At 40.0% G+C, this 17,612-nt stretch overlaps 1 protein-coding gene across 1 annotated transcript; it reads right to left on the reverse strand.

Annotated features, from left to right (window-relative positions):
• Positions 1-778: 778 nt before the first annotated feature.
• Positions 779-17,374, reverse strand: LOC124270092. The gene is made up of 5 exons (XM_046705111.1): positions 16,951-17,374; positions 8,468-8,688; positions 7,960-8,117; positions 4,387-4,571; positions 779-1,073 (listed from the first exon to the last, which is right to left on the reverse strand). Exons 1-5 carry the CDS (start codon positions 17,255-17,257, stop codon positions 1,024-1,026), a joined length of 921 nt encoding a protein of 306 aa, XP_046561067.1. The 5' UTR covers positions 17,258-17,374; the 3' UTR covers positions 779-1,023.
• Between the last annotated feature and the right edge of the window lie 238 nt (positions 17,375-17,612).

Here is a 17,612-nt window from a genome sequence, read left to right on the forward strand (position 1 = left end):
TAAATGCGTTCATGCAGTCTTGTAGAAAACCCTTTATAAGACGTGAAAAACAAAAGCAAAGTGTAATGAATAGAGCTATGTATAGCGTGCTGCCCTGAATAGACAGACAGTACCTGTTAGCCCAGTTTGAATTGAGCGCGCTTGACAACTCACGTGACCCCGTCGTTTCAAATAGCCCGCGTTCGCTAGAGCGTGTGACCTGTTTTGATGAATACAGTGTGTGTGTTGAAAGTACATCATACCACAATAGACACGGGTTGTATCAACATGGTTATGGAGTCGGAATGTCCATGTCATGTAAATGAAGTATAAAAAATTCATGCAGAACGTGCCCTGACCCGTCTTGGACAGTTCTACCCAATGTTTAAATGTTATCGATATATGTCATGCTATCTTTTCCGTTCAAAATATATATTTTGTATATAATCTAACATGATGTATACAGGTTTAGTTTTACTTCAGGACTGTATTCAGAGCGTGATATTTTAAAAATAAATGGTTCGAAATACACATGGATAGAAACATATCTATGCATATACCATTTAGAAAACTGATTAGTCATATAACAGTGTGACAGCATACAGCTAGGTTTGATGGGAAAGAGACAGAAGCAAGAGAAATGTAGACGCAAGGAATCTATTTCTTGAAACACCTGAACTGATTATAAAGCTGAATGCATCCGGATATCAAATAGCCCGCGCTCGCCAGGGCTTCACACATTGTACCCGTGAAATCGAACCAGGGTTTTCGGCGTGACTTAACCACTAGGCTTCCCCATCGCCCCCACAAAACACATACAGAAGAAGTAAGTCATTTATTCACCTGAACAAGTCAGAACAAGACTTAATTCATGCCACTGATGCTTCTAATTTGGGCAAAGGGGATCTCTATGATAATAAGCTGCGTCCATGGGTTGATGCAGTTCATTGTTGTTTTTTAAGGCGTAATGATAAACCAATCACTGACTTGTAGCTCTTCATTAAGTAATAGGCAAGAAGTAACTGAAAAGGGCTTTTCGTGGCCTTAGTTGCCCAGTTTAACAAGAATCACCATTGCATCTCCGTACTCGAAATCTGAAAAGAAGTAAAAATGGTTGTTAACGGTGTATATTTTGAGAAAAAACAACATGATTATACACCAGTGCACCCAACTGAATGGCCAAAAGGCTCGCGCCATTGCGGTTTTTTGGAGGAGTTAAAGGTTGGCTTTTAGCCAAAGGATATTTTTTTCGATCATATCTCAATGGACGTCATATGATTAAAATAAATTCCGAATTAAAAAGATTAGGAACTTCTTTGTGCCTTTCCTTTTATTTTCGAATTTTTAAAAGAAATAGAACTGTTCAATGAATTTTGATTAATGTGTTTTGTAGATAAATGCATTTTTAGTATTGGTGATTTAAATTAGAAACTGAATTTGTGAGTGGCTGTACCTTCGAAGGGCGTTGACGCAGCATAAAATTATTGTTCTCCTGAGAGGGTACGTAAGTCCCAAAACATCTGAAGTAAAATTAAGTCTACCAGATTTTTAATCGCAGTATTTTTGTCATTTTAATGCATGGCTAAATCTCAGCATAAACGCCAATGGCTGAAGAGATGGTGTAAATCCAGCTAGGGTCCATGCAGGTAGCAATAGTAATGTAAGTCCCCAAGGACCTTAGTATGGTGATCTACCTTCAGTTGTTGGCAATAAATAGCCCAGTTGTACAATGTATTGTCCAAAATAGTTGTCTACAGTTTAAGATATACGCTAGCTAGTTTTAACCCATTTTGTAATAATCTACTCACTTTAATGTCCTTCGTTGACATGGTTATATAAATTATGTGTATTTATCATGAAAATAGACTTTGTTTTAGTCACGATATGGCTGAAATATTGCCGATGTGACTCTTAACTCACTCACTTTTTGCGCCTTGTGTGTCGATGCAGCTCAAACCAAATATTTTGTACACGTCTACATCGCCATAGTGGCGGTACTTTTGATAGGTCGAGGAAGATATACAAATGAAATAAAAATACAAATGTGTGGTATCAAATATTGATAGTTTGGTATTGTCTGTCTTATACCTGGTTATGGGTCTAAACAATTCTGTTAGATACAGTTCCGGACAAATACAAGTCCAAGAGTAACAAATGCCATAGTTGGCAACCACAGTGTCTTGTCATAGATCGTTGACAAATAGCTGTCTGTTTCCTTCTCTTCTTTGTCTCAAAAGGAATAGCAGCAGCTCAATCATCTTAAGGTAAGATGTCAAGAAGGCGAGTGAGTGAGTTTTATTTAAGCCACGTCGACAATAATTCATACATATTGTGACTTGATCATACATGTTATTGCATCCACATCTCATTTTAACAATCCCACACGCTTTCATGAGTGCATCTCACAATCTGTTTCAGGTCAGCCCATGAAAATTATTATAGACCCTGTATAACAGTAACAGCTTCTTGGTTGTTATCTTTTCAAGTGTTCCTCTTGGTCTGTATCCTCAAGCTGTACTTTACATTAGAGCTGGTTAGCTGGTTGTTGTTTAACGCCGCACACAGCACTACAATCATGTTTAAAATGTTATTGCCATTAAATATTTAGAGAATTCATGTTGATGTTATGATACAAACTTTCTTCACTAAAATATTTGCTATCATATACCTATATTTTCGAAGCTCTCTAAGCCCTAAGATAGTCGTAAGGTAATGTTAATGTATGGCACTTACGACAATCTTAGCGTTAAGAGAGCTTCGAAAATCTAGGCCCTGGGCTATAAGTACGTTTGCCGCGATTTGTAGTAATATATAATGTTTCCTCACTGTAATTGTTTGTTGCCACAGTCGTATCATGCTCAAGTGAGTGAGTGAGCTATTATTTAACGTCACATCGGCAATATTTCAGCCATATCGTGACGAGAACATATGTGACATTGAAATGGAACAGATGTATATTATTTAAACCTGTCGACGAAGGACAGAAAAACAACTAGAATATCACAATTACAACTAAAACTAGTGTGGAAAATTAGAACTAATAGCACTATTTGGACAATACAATATAAAAACTGGCTATAGATCGCCAACAACTGAAGGTAGATCACCAAACTAGGGACCATGGGTGAATTACAGTACTTTTGCTACCTGCATGGACCCTAGTTGGATTTATATCACCCCTTCAGCCGCTGGCGATTGAAGTCAAATTTAGCCAATATTAAAATGACAAGAATACTACATTTAAAACAGCTGGTAAATTTAAATTTCCTTTGACTGTTTCCGGACTTACGTACCCTCCCATGCTCAAGAGTTACCAACTTGGGCACAGAGTGTCAAAAGGAGTGGTGTAGCTGCTGTATGTCTGTATACTAGTAACCAGTGATGATGACAACTGCATTGTAGCATGTGTGCAGCATCATTGTCAGACCCGACCTGAGTGAGTTTAGTTTTACGCCGCTTTTAGCAATATTCCAGCCATATCATGGCGGGGGACACCAGAAATGGGCTTCACACATTGTACCCATGTGGGGAATCGAACCCGGGTCTTCGGCGTGATGAGCCAAAGCTTTAACCACTGGGCTACCCCACCGCCCCAGGCCCGACGTGAAGGAAGGGATACCTCCTGATTGACTATTGGCCGACTACAGGTAATATATACACATAGAGAATACTAAACGATGTCCCGTGTGTACGTAATGTCATATTATTTATGAACCCGTGAAGATTTGGGTTAGAACTGATCTTCAGTAACCCATGCTTTTCGTTAAAGGCGACAAACGGGATCGGGTGGTGAGGCTCGCTGATTCGCTTGACACATGCCATCGTAACCCAATTGCGTAGATCGATGATCATGGTATTGATCACTGGATTGTCTGGTCCAGACTCGGTTATTTACAGACCGCCGCCATATAGCTAAAATATTGCTGAGTATGGCGTAAAACTAAACTCACTCACTCACTCACCTTATTTATGAAACGAGTGAATGGTTTGGTATCTAACGAGCGGAAGCGAATACCATTCATGACTTTCATAAATGTGGTATTACACGGGACATCGTTTAGTATTTTAGTTATTACTCACCCAACATTAGCAAAATTATATCTCAAAATTCAACTTACAGCACCAGTGCATTACGCCGTATATGAATACATTTCATGTATGATTGTCAACATTACTCTATTTATTTACAAATAAACGAGAGAGAGAGAGAGAGAGAGAGAGAGAGAGAGAGAGAGAGAGAGAGAGAGAGAGAGAGAGAGAGAGAGAGAGAGAGAGAGAGAGAGAGAGAGAGAGAGAGAGAGAGAGGAGAGAGGGAGGGAGGGAGGGAGGAGTCTTCTGATTTATTAAACAGTGATAGCTTCAACGGCTTGGTAATAAATGAAAATATACAATACAACTATGAAATACCTGTCAGCGTTCCCGTGATGGTCTTCGTACTTTTCGGGGTGTAGAGGAACTTGGGTGCGGTTGCTGGGTGATCCCACTGACATGCATGAATGGACTCATTACTATCGATTACCATCATCCACATTATATCGTTAGGACAGCCATTGTAACGGTTGCTGATTAAGAAGCGACGAGTGTCTGGATGTCTGTAAAGAATATATTGTTTCGAGGATATATTACTTGCGAGTGATGATGAACAGTGATTAACGAGTCATTTCTACAATTACCTAGGGGATTACCTGTCGGAAAGTAGCAATGATTGTTTCACTAAGGTATCCAACTGTCTATAGTTCCCCCAAATCCTTACAAAACCATGAATAGTGCACGTAACAACTTTATAGATCGGTCTGTGACCATACTTAGCAGGGGCAGTAGGGTAGTCTAGTAGTTAAAGCGTTCGCTCGCCACGCCGAAGACCTGTGTTCGATTACCCATATGGGTACAATCTGTGAAGCCCATTTCTAGCGTAACCCGGCATGATATTGCTGGAATATTGATAAACATACTCTTTAACTCACACTTAGTACGTCTTGTGGATTGATCCGTGGTCATGTAAAAATAACAGAGCGACATATTTTTCATATTCATAACATATCTACACGAAAAGCAGCAGATCTACCTGTGCAAATCTGACGATATCATGAGCATGTCTCTTGGATTCACTGTAAAACGCGGAGTTCTCCCTGTCCCAACAGTGGCACTGATGCGTCGAAATGTGGGCGATAATCCTCCATACATCTACGTTAAAACCTTTGAAGGTTTTCCTTATATATTTGATGTTTTTAATCAGATCATGGAAACATAGGACGCTACTTTCCCAAATTACCCTTGTTTTGACTTTGCCAACCGGAGCAGATTTTCTAAACTATGTATATAAAGAAACAAATCCGCAAGAAGGGAGCACAAGTCTTGCTTATTGGAATGCTTTGTTCTTTCCAGACTTCTCGTACTCCTTAGTTTTACATAGATTTTATCACTAAAATAGTCGACTATTTCACATATGTTGCCTCCGAAAACTGTCCTCAGCCTCTGAAGATATGAATCTGTATCTACATGTATGGTTAATCCGTTTGTAATAAATGTCCAAGGATTTGAAGTTTGCCATGTGGTGTACACCGCTCATGTTCAAACAAAACGTATAGTTTTTCCTGAGTTTGCAAGAAGTCATGTAGATTCTTTGAGTCTTTAAGAATCCGCATTGTATACACTCCAGTTGTTCAACAACAGATGCAAAACCACATGTCTTTTTAGGATATAACTGTAAGCTTAAATAGGAAATAGACACACTGTGGAGCAAAGTCTGAAGTATATACACAAAGGAAAGTGTTACCCCATATAACCATTTATATTCATAGCACAACTATGTTTCGTTGTATTCATTGATATTAGCAAAGCACTTCCTACGATGAAAGGCAACCTGTAAGCAAATATCAAGTTAGTTTGAATAAACTGTATATTTGCTGATCGATAAAATCAATTGATTTTATTGTTGAAGCAAATATGGGACCTCCTCAATTGACAAAATATCATGGATTATTGGTATGCTGATAACTGGCATGTCATTGAGTGCTATTGCAAGAGGTGTTGGTTGTCATCCATCGACTATCAGCCGAGTGGCCATGACAGTCAGTGTTCAGGTCGATCACAAGTCACAGATCTTAGAATGCACAGTCGTTTGTCCAACAAAACGGTTCTAAATCGCCTCATATCGGCCGTCAGCTATAATACGTATTTAGTTATCATGAGAGCAGAAATCAGAACGTCTACTTTGGTGTCAAGCTCGACGTCACTTGAAATTGACGACATGGAGAAGGGTCCACTGGTCGGACGAAAGTATACTTAGTTCATGACTGATGGCCGTGTTTGGCCACAGAAGCACTGCATATTCACAACGGAATACGTTTGAGAAAGTACACATTTCTATGTCCATCCTCTATGCTAAACGGGGCGGTGGGGTAGCCTGATGGTTAAAGCGTTCGCTCGTCACGCCGAAGACCCGGGTTCGATTCCCCACGTGGGTACAATGTGTGAAGCTCATTTCTGGTGTCCCCCGCCATGATATTGCTGGAATATTGCTAAAAGCGGCGTAAAACCAAACTCACTCACTCACGCTATGCTAAACAATATAGCGCACGTGTCTTTGGTGAGTTCTTACACCAACAAATGGTATCAACTCCACCTTGGTCCGCCAGGAGTCCAGATCTCATAAAGCATATTTGGGATATTATCGGTAGCAAAATACGCCAGAAAGACCATTCAGAACAAAGTATTGATACACGGGAATAAATGAGTGCGTCAGTTAATAGATTACGTCGCACAGACAATATTTCAATGATAAAGGGACGAGAAGAGTTATGTTAAATATGTGAAGTATTTGTCACAAAGGACAGTAAAATCTTAGCATATGCCGTGTGCGGCGTAAACTTAAACTCACTCACTCACTCACTCATGTTGTGCCTTGTATCTAACGAGTGAGTCAGTATGGTTTTACGCCGCTTGTAGCAATATTCGAGGAATAACACGTCGGGGACACCAGAAATGGGCTTCACACATTGTAGTCATGTGTGGAATCGAACCCGAGTCTTCGGCGTGACGAGCGAACGCTTTAACAACGAGGCTACCCCACCGCCCCCATCAAGAATGGAAGGCAATATCAAACCGTTAAATTCAACATGTGACACAGTCCGTGATGAAGGGGTCAGGGATGTTATTGCAGTTGGCGGAGACCACCTCCGTGGTGTAGTGGTTAGAACGTCCGCCCGGAGAGCGGAAGGTCGCGGGTTCGATCCCATACCAAACAATATGGTACTTGTTGGTCCCTGCCTGGCGCTCGGCATTAATGGGTACAACAAGGACTGGTCGGCTGGGAGACAGTGTAATGTGTCTGAGTGGGGTATTCATGCTTCACTGCGGCATGGTATCTCAGTGAGCTAGCACTATAAAACCAGCTTAAGTCTGGACTAGTACAAGCAGCCACACATACACACGCATGCACGTCGTCATATGAGCGAAATATTCTTAAGTGCGACGTTAAACCCCATTTCACCTCACCGCAGTTGGCGGAGGTTACACCAGACGTTAACAATTTGCCCGGTTATTGATGCGTGATTTCTTGAGACCAGGGCCTCCTTTCACAAAGCACTAAGGTGATCGTAAGTCACTAAGATAACCTTAGTGCAATGTTACAGAATGGGAGTTAAGGTTAACCTTAGTAAAGGTTGCTTCGTGGAAGGGGCCCCAGCTCTACAAAATGAGAAATTTCTATGCCATGTTTCCTTCTCTGAACAATAGATTTACATTCGCCATTTAATTATTCTTTGAAGATAATTTTATTCAGATAGTAATGTCAATGGAGTTTTGGATCAGTTCATTTGCTATGGCTAAGACGACATATTGATACTACGAAATGTATGAAGAGTTGCGATATCTTTGTAAATGTGTATACTTTTAAAAGCATGGTCAAGGTAATTACCTTTCATTGATAACATTCAAGAGGATCTCAAATGGTCTTTAATGAATAGACTGAACACTTACCCTTCGATGCTGAAATAATTGAAAGTTGACGTCGTGAGATCCGTCCATGTTGAATTAATCACCCTCGTCTCCGTAAACCAGGACGTCTTGGTAGTACCAGTCCCATCAAAAATAATTTCGCTCCGAACGCGACTGTTCTTCATTAGTAGAACTTTCACCTGACAAACGTTAACGTTATTGTTTCTGATAACGTTGTAGGATACAATTTTATATGCACGAATTCACGCACGAACACAAGCTAATGGATTTAATGATTAGTCTGTGACTGATTATATCATTGGCATGGGTTTTACTCAGAATAAAGCTTGTCTTGATTGATATAGAATCTTCAATTTTAAAAGTGCCTTGACAAAACCGATCTTTTGCCATGGCGTCGAGGAAGCTGTATATGTATATATGGTCTCGCCCATCTTCACACAAGACAAACATGCATTTATGATCGTTATCATCATGTTGGATGACTATGTTCGCCTCTACTCTTTCCTTTCGGCAATAGTTGTTGACTTACCAGCTGTATACCAGCCGTTTCCCATGCAGACATAATCTTGCTTCTGAAATGATCGTCACATGGCCGAGACGTGTTTGGTGAGAAACAGCCAGGTTTCAGTCGAGGTGGTAGAAGTGGGTGGTCGTGGTAGAGGCTGTCGTTCAACCATGCTGAGTAGATGGACGTCCCTGTATCTTTCTGGCCCCGAAACACCACTTTCCAGCCGTCCCAGGTCAACACATCTGCGAAGTCGTAAGCAAAATACGTCTTTACCCCTGTGTTGATTCCAGGGATGACATGTGTGTTTCAAGAGGAACATACTATTGAGGATTGGGTAGCTTCATTACGTATCTTTGCTCAAGCTTCAAGTCTGATCGAAAAGAAAATCACCTAAACATAGGTATGTCAAGAATGTATAGATAAAAAAAACGCCCTATGATTACATTTGATTCAAACGCGAAACCAGGCAACATATATCTGAAGGCAGCAAAGTGACAATGCAGTCTTTGCGGATGAAAGTAGACAAAATTGGCCACAAGGCTGTTACCAAGTAGCTCCAATGCAAAGACTAACATTTACAGCCATTCAAGCAGATGAAGGGTCTAATGGACAATGCCCCTTCATATGTCACTGTTTACAGGAAGGTAGCAGAGTTAAAGACGGGAAGAGGGTACCAGGATTTCTCCATTCTATCTCCAGGAACTAGTCAACCTTCACAAGCCTGAAAGGTCACTCAGATCAGCTAGTCAGCAAAGCTTAGATCAGTGTATGAAATAAGCCAAAAATCAAGCCAGACATCAGGACTGGTAACTTCAAAATGTTACCAGCCCAAAATGGATTTAACCAGACCAAATATGGTGAATTTACTCAGATGTATGGAACATCTAAAAATTCGATTTTAAAAGCTATGTATACTAATGTCAAATCGTGTGTACGTTGTGGTCAAGATAAGATTCGACTGCCCCGTTGGCGTTAGACAAGGATATGTTGTGAGTCCAATTTTATTTTCCCTGTTTATCAACCAATTGTATTACGATATTATCGCAAATGGTAAGCATCACACCAAAATATTTCCAGTTTTTTTAGAACTTTTTGTTCTTTTATTTGCTGATGACGTAATTCTTTTATCAGAATCTGCAGTTGGACTTCAAACTCAGTTGAATATTTTGCAACGTTATAGTGAGTGAGTGAGTTGAGTTTTACGCCGCACTCAGCACTATTCCGGCTATATGGCGGCGTGGAACGTTATACTAAAAAAATGGGATTTATCAGTTAATCTAGATAAGAATCATATTGTTATATTTAGAAAAGCTGGCCGGGTATCTTCTAAAGAAAGATGGTCCTTTGATAACCAACCTGTAATAATAAAACAAAATGTCACTGACCATTCTACTTATCTTGGTTTCAAGTTTACATCCACTATGAATTGGAAGACATCTGTTACTGAATTATCATTGAAAGCCAAAAAGCACTGATAAGTCTTTTATCTGCTTTGTATAAAATTGGTATTTACTTTAAACTATTTGATTGTCAGATGAAACATATTCTCTTGTATGGATCCGAGGTCTGGAGATTCCTTCGATATGAATGCATAGAAAATCTACGTGTGATGGCCTGTAAGAAATGTTTAAATGTTGGACCATCTACACCGAATTGTGTGCGGTGAATGTGGCAGGCATCCCCTGTATATAAATGATCATACTCGATGTATATAATTCTGGTTTCATATATTGTGTATGCAAGAAAATAGATTACCCAAACAGTCTTATAACATGCTTGTTCATTTGGACGACATTGGTAAAGTGACGTTGGCATTTCATGTAAGAAAACTTCTGTTTTCACACAGTTATGGTTTTGTATGGTTAAGTCAGTCAGTTGGTGCAAGGATGCTTTGAACTCAGTTTCGTGAAAGAAGTCTTAATGAGTTTTATTAAGAATGGCATTCCGTAATAGATAATAGTTCACGATATGACTCTTATAGAATATGCACATCATTTCTCCTTCCAGAAAAATATCTATCGGTTCTAACATCAAAGAAATTAAGATATCCATTTATACGTTTTGGGTTAGGCTTGATCAACATAATGGCAAGCGAAGGAAGACGTTTTTTTATTGAAAGAATGTGAGAATTGAGATGTGGAAAATAAAATTATTTTTTACTTGTATGCCCTTTTTCAGACTAACACAAGTCCTTTTTATGACGATTTGCGTAATATACAACTAAATATTACCTATGTAAGGCACCTTTATTGGCTTTTAAACTACATCTTACATCAAGTGAACAGCATGTAATAATAAGCTGTCGTACTATATTAATTATGCACTTATTAAACGTAACAATTTGATATGAAGTTTTGGAGATCCATTTGTAACGTAATTTTTATATATAAGTATGCATAACTTCAACGTATATGGACCGGGGGCCCTTTGTACAATAAACATCTTTTGACTTGTTTCTCCAAGCTAACATACACCTATTCCTCCTCGCTGAATCGGTCTTCGAAACTCGGAAGAAATGAAGTTTGTGGTTTCGTGTGATGAATTAGTACACTCCCAGGAACGCAGAATTCCGTTAGCGTCTTGTATATTAAGAAGGATCTCTTTATTGTCATATTGCGTCTTGTTCATAACGAAAGATCACTTCAGTGTCACATTGCGCCTTGTTCATAACGAAAGGACCATGAAGATCAGGGTTAGAATTGATCTTCAGCAACCCATGCTTGTGGTAAGACGCGACTAATAGGATCGGGTGATCAGGCTCGCTGACTTGGTTGATCCATGTCATAGTAACCCATTTGCGTAGATCGATGCTTATACTGTTGATCACTGGAATGCCAGGTTCAGACTCGATTATTTACAGACCGCCGCCATATAGCTGGACTATTGCTGAGTGCGGCGTTAAACTAAACTCAATCACTCACTCACTCATATAACGAAAGATCAGTTGATTGTCATGAAGATTAACGTACTGTAAAGAACTAAACAATACGCACATTCACTCTAACACGAAAGCACAGTTACCGCTCGAGAGAACCTGGAATGACGGTATGTATCTGCCCTGGTTTTGGATTAGGGTAGTGGTTTGGTGTATAACAGTAAATACCAGTAAAATTAGAGATAATTAAATGTATTGAGTGTGCAGATGTTTACTCTGTACTTTCTATACCTCCTTTAAGTATTGAACAGTATTTAAACAGTGTTTGAGGTCTTTGAATCAATGCACTGATGTGAGGTCACATTGCGAATAATCGCTTCTCGATGAAATATTGATGAAAATCGATGACGTATCGGAGACAATTAAGTCGTTAGCTAAAGTTGCTTGCTTCCAACACAGTAGCTTTGCCACATAGTAACATACACTGTTTACAGGAAGGTAGCAGAGTTAAAGACGGGAAGAGGGTACCAGAATTGCTCCATTCTATCTCCAGGAACTAGTCAACCTTCACAAGCCTGAAAGGTCACTCAGATCAGCTAGTCAGCAAAGCTTAGATCAGTGTATGAAATAAGCCAAAAATCAAGCCAGGCATCAGGGCTGGTAATTCAAAATGTTACCAGCCCAAAATGGATTTAACCAGACCAAATATGGTGAATTTACTCAGATGTATGGAACATCTAAAAATTTTACCAGACCATTCCGGGCTGGCTAGCTGTAAATTTAGACCGTCCGTCAGAACTCTAGACCGTCTCTGGCGGTCGGATGGGCCTTATTTCATACACTGTTACTAACATGCAGTCAAGAATTGTCAAGTCCCTTCCGCTAACTTCCTTCCGATGTTTGTCAACGATCAATTGCAAACATACCACACAATTCTACCAATAATTATGGTGAAATATAGGGTATCATAATGTCATACATTTTGTATTTGTGTCTGTAACCATCCTGTACAATGATTGTATGATTTCACTGAATCTCCATGGATAGCTAGCTATGGCGTCCTGTTGATGTGTAAGATTCATTCCTCACTGTCAAGGACTAATAATGTTCAATGACAAGTCAATTATTTAGACTGATATCGCTACCCGTATCAGTAACTGCACAGAATGGTTTGAATGTGTTATGGAAAACCTTGCGGAATGAGCTTGTTAACGTCATCCTGGCATATTCCTTCCAAGGTAATAACTTTTATTTATTCAACAGGTTTACAGAAACCAATTCATCCATAAGCGAGGTGGATGAGGCCATCTTCTTTGATGGTATAGAAACCAATGGGTTAGATAACGAAGAGCTGTGACATCTTCCCACTATGACGCAACACTAAAATTGAAACAAGAGAACTAGGCCAATATGCAGGATACAAATGAGAGATACACGTGACCACGATGTCAAGGATTTTCGGTTGTATCGGCACTTTAACCCTGGCAGGCTTAGGATTGGTTGACATTCCGTATCCGAGCTTCCATTAGAAGCTTGATGACACACCTCCGAATGCTTAGGATTGGTTGACCTTTAGTACCTGCGCTTCAATCAGAAGCTTGATGACACACCTCCGACAGGCTTTGGATTGGTTGACCTTCAGTACCTGCGCTTCAATCAGAAGCTTGATGACACAATCTCTGCAGGTTTGGGTAAATGCCTGTTTGATTGCGCAAATGTAATAGTAACATAAGCTTTAATGGTTCATTCCTGAGTTAGGTGCGGCGCGGTAGCCTAGTGGTCAAAGCATTCGTTTGTCACGCCGAAGACCCGGGTTCGATTCCCTACATGGGAACGATGGGTGAAGAACATTTTTTCTTGCAAAAAGCAGCGTAAAACAAAACTCACAAGTCACAAGTTTTGGCAGCTACAACCATCCTTTGTCATGTCTTTCTACTCACAGTTTCTTTTGCCTTTAAGTGTACGTTGCGATATTGCAATACATAAATAACATTGGTGATACTGCGATAGTTGAAGAAACCTACTGTTCGACAATAATAAAATATACTGAGAGAAACAAATAAAGGATCACAGAAAAATTCAAGCGTTCCTTTAATATTTTCCAGTTTTCTTCACCAGCTTTGAATAGCCCTGTGGTGATGAAAACTGGAAAATAATAAAGGAACGCTTGAATTTTTCTGTGACCCTTTATTTGTTTCTCTCAGTATATATAAGTGAAATATCAATGAGTTTTGCTCAGGTTTTAACTTTTCTGATTTTCGTCCTCTGAAATTTGATAACCATTTGGTTCCATCCTAGTTGTCGCCCACGTCGGGATCATATTAGATCTCAAAGCGACATGTATTACATTATTTTTATATTACCTCTTAATTCGCAGTCTTATCCGGAGATCGTTAGTGAAAAGGTTAGTGAAAATTTTAGTGAAATATAAGACTTTTAATGATCGGGTCGGTACAATAATTTTAAAGAAAATGAGAAGTTCTACTGACTTAGCCTTCAATTTTCATGTGTGCTACGCCAAGTCAATAAAAATGAAATCCGATCTAATTGCAACAGCCTCATCCCCATCATCGTGCCTCCAGACAAAGAGATGGGTTATTCCAGCCCTATCGTGTAGGAAGCTGAAGTAGTTTTCCCCCAACGATCCTTGGTATGGTGGCCTAACTGTGGTTGCCAGTGATCTCTTGCTTCTTTTATATCAATATTTTATATGCTGTCAAACTAGATGTGCTTCCGTATTATATTCATTCATTTGTCGCCGAAAAGCTGTGTTAAAAATGCCACGATTGAGTGCTGCCGACCGAAATATCGCCATTGGTCGTGTTCAAGCCGGAGAAAGTTTTGGAACTGTTGCACGGCACCTAAATGTTCACAAAACAACGATATCCCGACTTTGGAGCCCCTACAACAACTTCAATTTGACCAACGATCGCCCGAGAAGTGGAAGGCCAAGAATCACGACCCCCCGTCAAGATCGGTACATCCGGGTCCATCACCTGCGTAATCGGCATGCCCTACCAACCGTGACTGCCACACAAATACCAGGTTTGAGGAGAGTGTCAGCTCAAACGATTAGGAACCGTCTGAAAGAAGCGGGTTTACGTGCCTGTAGACCAGTTGTTGGACCTGTACTACGCCCCTACATCGACGCCGACGACTCAGGTGGTGCAACAACGTAAGGATACGGACTTTACAAAACTGGAGGCGAATCTGGTTTTCTGATGAGTTGTGAATAAAATTTGTAATAATGGAGTCGTTGTACTGCCGTTCGACGACTTGATTTTATGTGTGAGTGGGCTAGTTTAGTTTTACGCCGCACTCAGCAATATTCTAACAATATGTCCGCGGTCTGTAAATATTCGAGTCTGGATCAGACAATCCAGTGATCAACAGCATGAGCATCGATATAGGCACTTGGGATACGATGACAGAGCATGTGTTTATGAATCACTATGAAATAGTGATGATACCAGGTGTTCGGGAAAAGCTGAGCGTATCCTTCCCCACACATATGCAAAGGGTAACTTCCCTCTGTGGCACTTGTCTCTGTCACACATCACTGATTTCATAGGCCACAGAAGGAAATTGAGTAGAGGCCACGTGCCACAGAGGTACAGGTCACCAGTTTCAATTAACGAGGTGTGAATGGCTCAAGTTTATTAGTGCTTAATTACTGGGTGTTAACGGGGTATGATTAATTAATTGTTAAATCGCTACTGATAGTATTGCGGTAAACTCTTATGCTCGCCTGCCGATCGCTACTGAGGTTTTCAAGCTACAAGGAGATTGGCGCACGTCAAAGACTATGTGATGATGTTTGTGGCGACAGTCGCATCATTATGCTTGAAACTGTAGAAAACCTCAAGAAATTATGTAGCAGTTCACAGAGGCCCAGATAAGCTGCCTATCCGGGTAAAATACGCATAGAAAATTTCCAAATACGTATTGAAAAAATAATTGTTGCGTACCATTTACGCATTTAAAATGTCAGATACGCAAAAAGTTTAAAACAAATGCGTACAGAGTATATTTATAAAAATCGCTTGCGTAATGAAAAAGACATCGATTGCTATCAAGTTGTACTGTTAGTATAGGACAAGTATTGTATTTTTGTCAGTATAGGATGAGTGATTTTTTATGAAATCATTTCTATTATATTTAAGTTGGTTTTGATTAGGTATGACATGAGGCAGAACATACCTGCTTAGTAAACTTACTCAATGACGTAATACTTAGGTTAGTGAAATGACTGAAATACGCACATATTTGAAAGCATTGGGTAACGGAAAATTAAATACCCACTCAACATTCATAATACCCGGGCCACTCCCAAAAGATGCAGTGGGTACAGTACCCACATGACCTAATTCTTATCTGGAGCTCTGAGTTCAATTGTACTGATGGATGGAACATTCAAAATTTGCCCAAGACTTTTTACCAGTGGCATATACTCCACGCACACATGCCTCATAGAGCTATACCTGAAATAGTCTGTTTGCTGCCTGAGAAGACAGGCTCCACCTACCACAGACGTATCCAGCTTCTTCAAGCGAAATGTGAGACCCTATGGACATTCTCACCTGGAGTTGGGATTTCTTATGTATTTCCGTTACAACCTCTCACATGATGCTATCAATCTGCCAATTAAGGTCAATCAGATACCGTGTTAATGACCTAGCACCTTATCAGTCATGGTTTACTGCACAAAAGTGCCACTCAGGGACACACAAAACGACCATAGGCCACAGCAGGAAATTTCATCTAGATCAATTAAAATCTGATAGGCCACAGAGGGAAGTGCCACAGAGGTACTAAAGCATGCAAAGTCTAGTCAATTGCTCACCGGACATAATTCGGTAACGTATGGTACAACTCAAAATAGGGAACCACATTGGACATGTTTTTTGTCACTGATGCATCAAATTTTGAAATGTCGTCCACCTGTCTATCATAAACCTTGGTGCATTGAAAACATTACTGAGGCTTTGAATGTTAGAAATAATTGTTACGCCGGTCATCTCCGAAACTCGAAGTGGTGACGTCTCGCTACAATCAGGAGAAACCTGTCTTCCCGCTGTGTGGTGGAACGCCATCGACCACCTGCATGTCCGGGTAACTGATTCAGACGTCTGTGCCCTTCTGTTCACCCTTCGGTTGACACCAAAGACGTTTACAACATGACTTTATGTTAACCAAGGTTTAAACATTCCGATATATGTTTTGTCGCCAAACAACGTCGTTGGTGCTGAAGGGGCACAAGTGCTTTCAGTTGTTCTAGTCAGTTATTTGCAACGATTCAGGATACACCCAAACACGTTTTCAGATTGATTGTACACATCATTTCAATCACGGCAATCTGCTGTCTATCCGTCATTTTAATATTTGTTGGATGAAATTTAGAAAACAATATAAACTTGATTCCAAGCAAACTTTGAGAAACATCAAGACAGGGTACATCAATAAAATATGTGTTTGTCCATTGACGAAACATTATGCTACTCTGTCAATTCTCGAACCACCTTTGGGGAAAATGATATTTAAAATAGCATACATAGCTGGTTTTATTTGAAATGTTTCTCAGTGTTTATTTGTTCATATGGTATACTGACGAAAATGTAAAAAGCCGTACCTGATCTGGGCTCCATATAAATCCAATCGCCGCTTTCCACATATGTTGAATCACCATCGTATAACTTCAGGCTGTGGAGTTCACAAATACCCTCAGTTTGACTGAACGAAGTACTTGAGCAGTACAAAGCCAGACAGTGCTTGAGACACCATGTTGCAGACCGTTTAGTTGGTTTGTAGTTCACGGTCAACATAGGTGTGTTTGTCAAACGATATCCACGTACAACTGAATACAACTCTTGTCGAATTTCTGCTGACGCCATAACCAACAGGCATAACAACTGCTGGAGAAAAGATTGAGATACCATGTTAACAATTGCTGCACAATGTCACGTCGGATACTTTTGGTAACTGTAGGATTTCAGTCAGACAGGCAAACAGCAAGTGGGGTTCCTGAAAAAGCAAAAGCATTATTTCCCCGTTAGCTCAAGTCTCCGTCGAAGGAATGAATACATGGTGTTGGTTACAGGGAGGGGATGTAGGCGTATTGATCCGTGAAATGCACACATCTAGCTTTCATTTTACTGAGGCTTCCAGATTTTCAACATTGTACACATTTGTCATTTAATACACAGAACACCACTCATTGTAGAATCAATTGATTGATAGAATATGTGGGTCTAATCCCGTTGTCCAAACTATTGACTACGGAGTGCCAAACAA

This window comes from Haliotis rubra, unplaced genomic scaffold, assembly GCF_003918875.1.
Source record: "Haliotis rubra isolate DU_JTF1 unplaced genomic scaffold, ASM391887v1 Scf15, whole genome shotgun sequence".
In the NCBI taxonomy this organism is placed as follows: domain Eukaryota; kingdom Metazoa; phylum Mollusca; class Gastropoda; order Lepetellida; family Haliotidae; genus Haliotis; species Haliotis rubra.

Excerpts from the sequence above, each read along its gene's own strand:
- LOC124270092 (XM_046705111.1), bottom strand. The coding sequence starts at position 17,257 with ATGGTATCTCAATCTTTTCTCCAGCAGTTGTTATGCCTGTTGGTTATG. Across the intron at positions 8,118-8,467 it reads AAACGGCTGGTATACAGCTG|GTGAAAGTTCTACTAATGAA; the intron begins GTAAGTCAACAA and ends AACGTTTGTCAG. Across the intron at positions 4,572-7,959 it reads AATTATTTCAGCATCGAAGG|ACATCCAGACACTCGTCGCT; the intron begins GTAAGTGTTCAG and ends TATTCTTTACAG.